Source organism: Mastomys coucha, unplaced genomic scaffold (assembly GCF_008632895.1).
Source record: "Mastomys coucha isolate ucsf_1 unplaced genomic scaffold, UCSF_Mcou_1 pScaffold13, whole genome shotgun sequence".
In the NCBI taxonomy this organism is placed as follows: Eukaryota; Metazoa; Chordata; class Mammalia; order Rodentia; family Muridae; genus Mastomys; species Mastomys coucha.
In genome coordinates this window covers 54,408,612-54,410,481 of record NW_022196895.1, presented here as the reverse complement: position 1 = coordinate 54,410,481, position 1,870 = coordinate 54,408,612, and the positions used below count along the sequence as shown (strand labels likewise).

Sequence of the window (1,870 nt, the reverse complement as noted above, 5' to 3'; positions counted from 1 at the left end):
AAAAAAAAAAGGAGACAGTTGTGATTTGTTGTATCACTGACACGACAGTAGTCTTCTAGGAGGAAACTATAGTGAGTACAGGCCCGCAGCGTAAGCACAAAAGATCGCAGCACACTCTTGTTGGAAGTTTCTGCAGTGACTTGGAGTCACGGGGTCTTCACAGGAATGCAATTGTTTTTAATTTCCTAAGCGCCGTGCCAATGTCTGTTAATGTTTCCCAAGTACTTGAAATGAATGGGCGTTATACATTTAATAGATATAGGTTCCACATATGTCACTTAGCTTAAGCAGTTTATTGCACTATTTAAATACCCCACTTCATGGAAATTTAAAAAATTATCTTTATTTACGTGTATTAGCTTTATTTATGGGTAGTATATTTACTTATGTGCACATGGGTTTGTGAATGAATGTCCTGGGTGTTCAGGTCCCTAAGGGGCCAGCAGAGGGCATCAGATCCCACGGAGCTGGAGTTAGGTAACTGAGCTACTACTGGACATAGTACTAGGGTTCGCTGGACGAGCTATAGTGCATCCTACCCATTGATCCATCTCTCCAGACCTTGCTTTGGTTCTTTCATTCTTAAAGTACTATTACTGCTGTGTACTATAACTTATAACTTATATAACTTATGTGGTATAAATGACAAAAAGATAAGGGGCAGTGGAGGGGAAATACTCAAGAGGAATAGAGAGACTCATTCAGGACTTATGTTTTACTATTCAACACTAAACTTGAAAACTGAACAAAACTAAAACAAACTCATCCCCACACTGCAGTCATCCCCAGGCTTCAGTCAGTCATCCTCATGCTACAGTCATCCCCTGGCTTAAGTCAAACATCCCCACTCTACAGTCATCCCCAGACTTCAGTCAGTCATCCCCACTCTGCAGTCATCCCCAGACTTCAGTCAGTCATCCCCAGTCTTCAGTCAGTCATCCCCACTCTGCAGTCATCCCTATGCTGCACTCATCCCCACCCTGCAGTCAGTCATCCCCACCCTGCTGTTATTCTCACCCTGCAGTCATCCCACTCTGCATTCATCCACATGCTTCAGTCAGTCATCCCCACACTGCAGTCATCTCCAGGCTTCAGGCAGTCATCTCCAGGCTTTAGGCAGTCATCCCCAGACTTCAGTTAGTCATCCCCATGAAGCAGTCATCCCCATGCTGCAGTCATCCCCACATGGCAGTCAATCATCCCCATACTATAGTCATCCCCACCCTGCAGTCAGTCATCCCCACCCTGCCGTCAGTCATCCCCATGCCTCAGGAGGAGCACATGGCAGAAGGCTGGGGTTTGCAGAACCCACAGCATCACAGATCACTCACAGCCACCATTGCCTTTGCAAATATTCTCAACTTCTAAAGCATAATATGAATTTTCACAATATAGAAGTACAAGCTCTAGACAAGAGTGTGGACATCAACATTCTCTATAGAGAGACTGCTATACTTACATTGTAGAAGAAGTTCGCTCTCCCGACAGATCCGATCTTCCCAGTATGGTTCATGAAGATTATGTTTCCCTCGGTAGCTCCGTACAATTCACACATTTTAATATTTCCAAATCTGTCTAAAAATTGTCTCCACACATCACTGCTCAAACCATTTCCAACTGCCAAGCGCACCCGATTGTCCCTTTCCTCTTCTCTCTGTTAGGAGAAAGAATTTCACTAGTAAGTCATTCTAGTTCCCCACTCTCTCTTTGCTGTTATACGGCAACTGAACTGTCCTAAAATTAAATGGGGCATGTGCAGTAGTAGAAGAAAGAGACAAGCACAAGAAAACCACAGAGTTCTGTTGACAATCATGTCCAGCAGCTAATGCTGGGTAGGAGGGACATTTCTGGTTCACCTCCATATCTGGGA

General features: G+C 44.4%; 1 protein-coding gene across 1 annotated transcript in view; it reads right to left on the bottom strand.

Annotated features, from left to right (window-relative positions):
• Slc27a6 (solute carrier family 27 member 6) overlaps positions 1-1,870 on the bottom strand; it is a 64,216-nt gene that overhangs the window by 19,672 nt on the left and 42,674 nt on the right. The window contains exon 6 of the mRNA XM_031365739.1: positions 1,460-1,654. Within this exon, the coding sequence (XP_031221599.1) occupies positions 1,460-1,654 (195 nt within the window). The remainder of the gene's footprint in view (positions 1-1,459; positions 1,655-1,870) is intronic.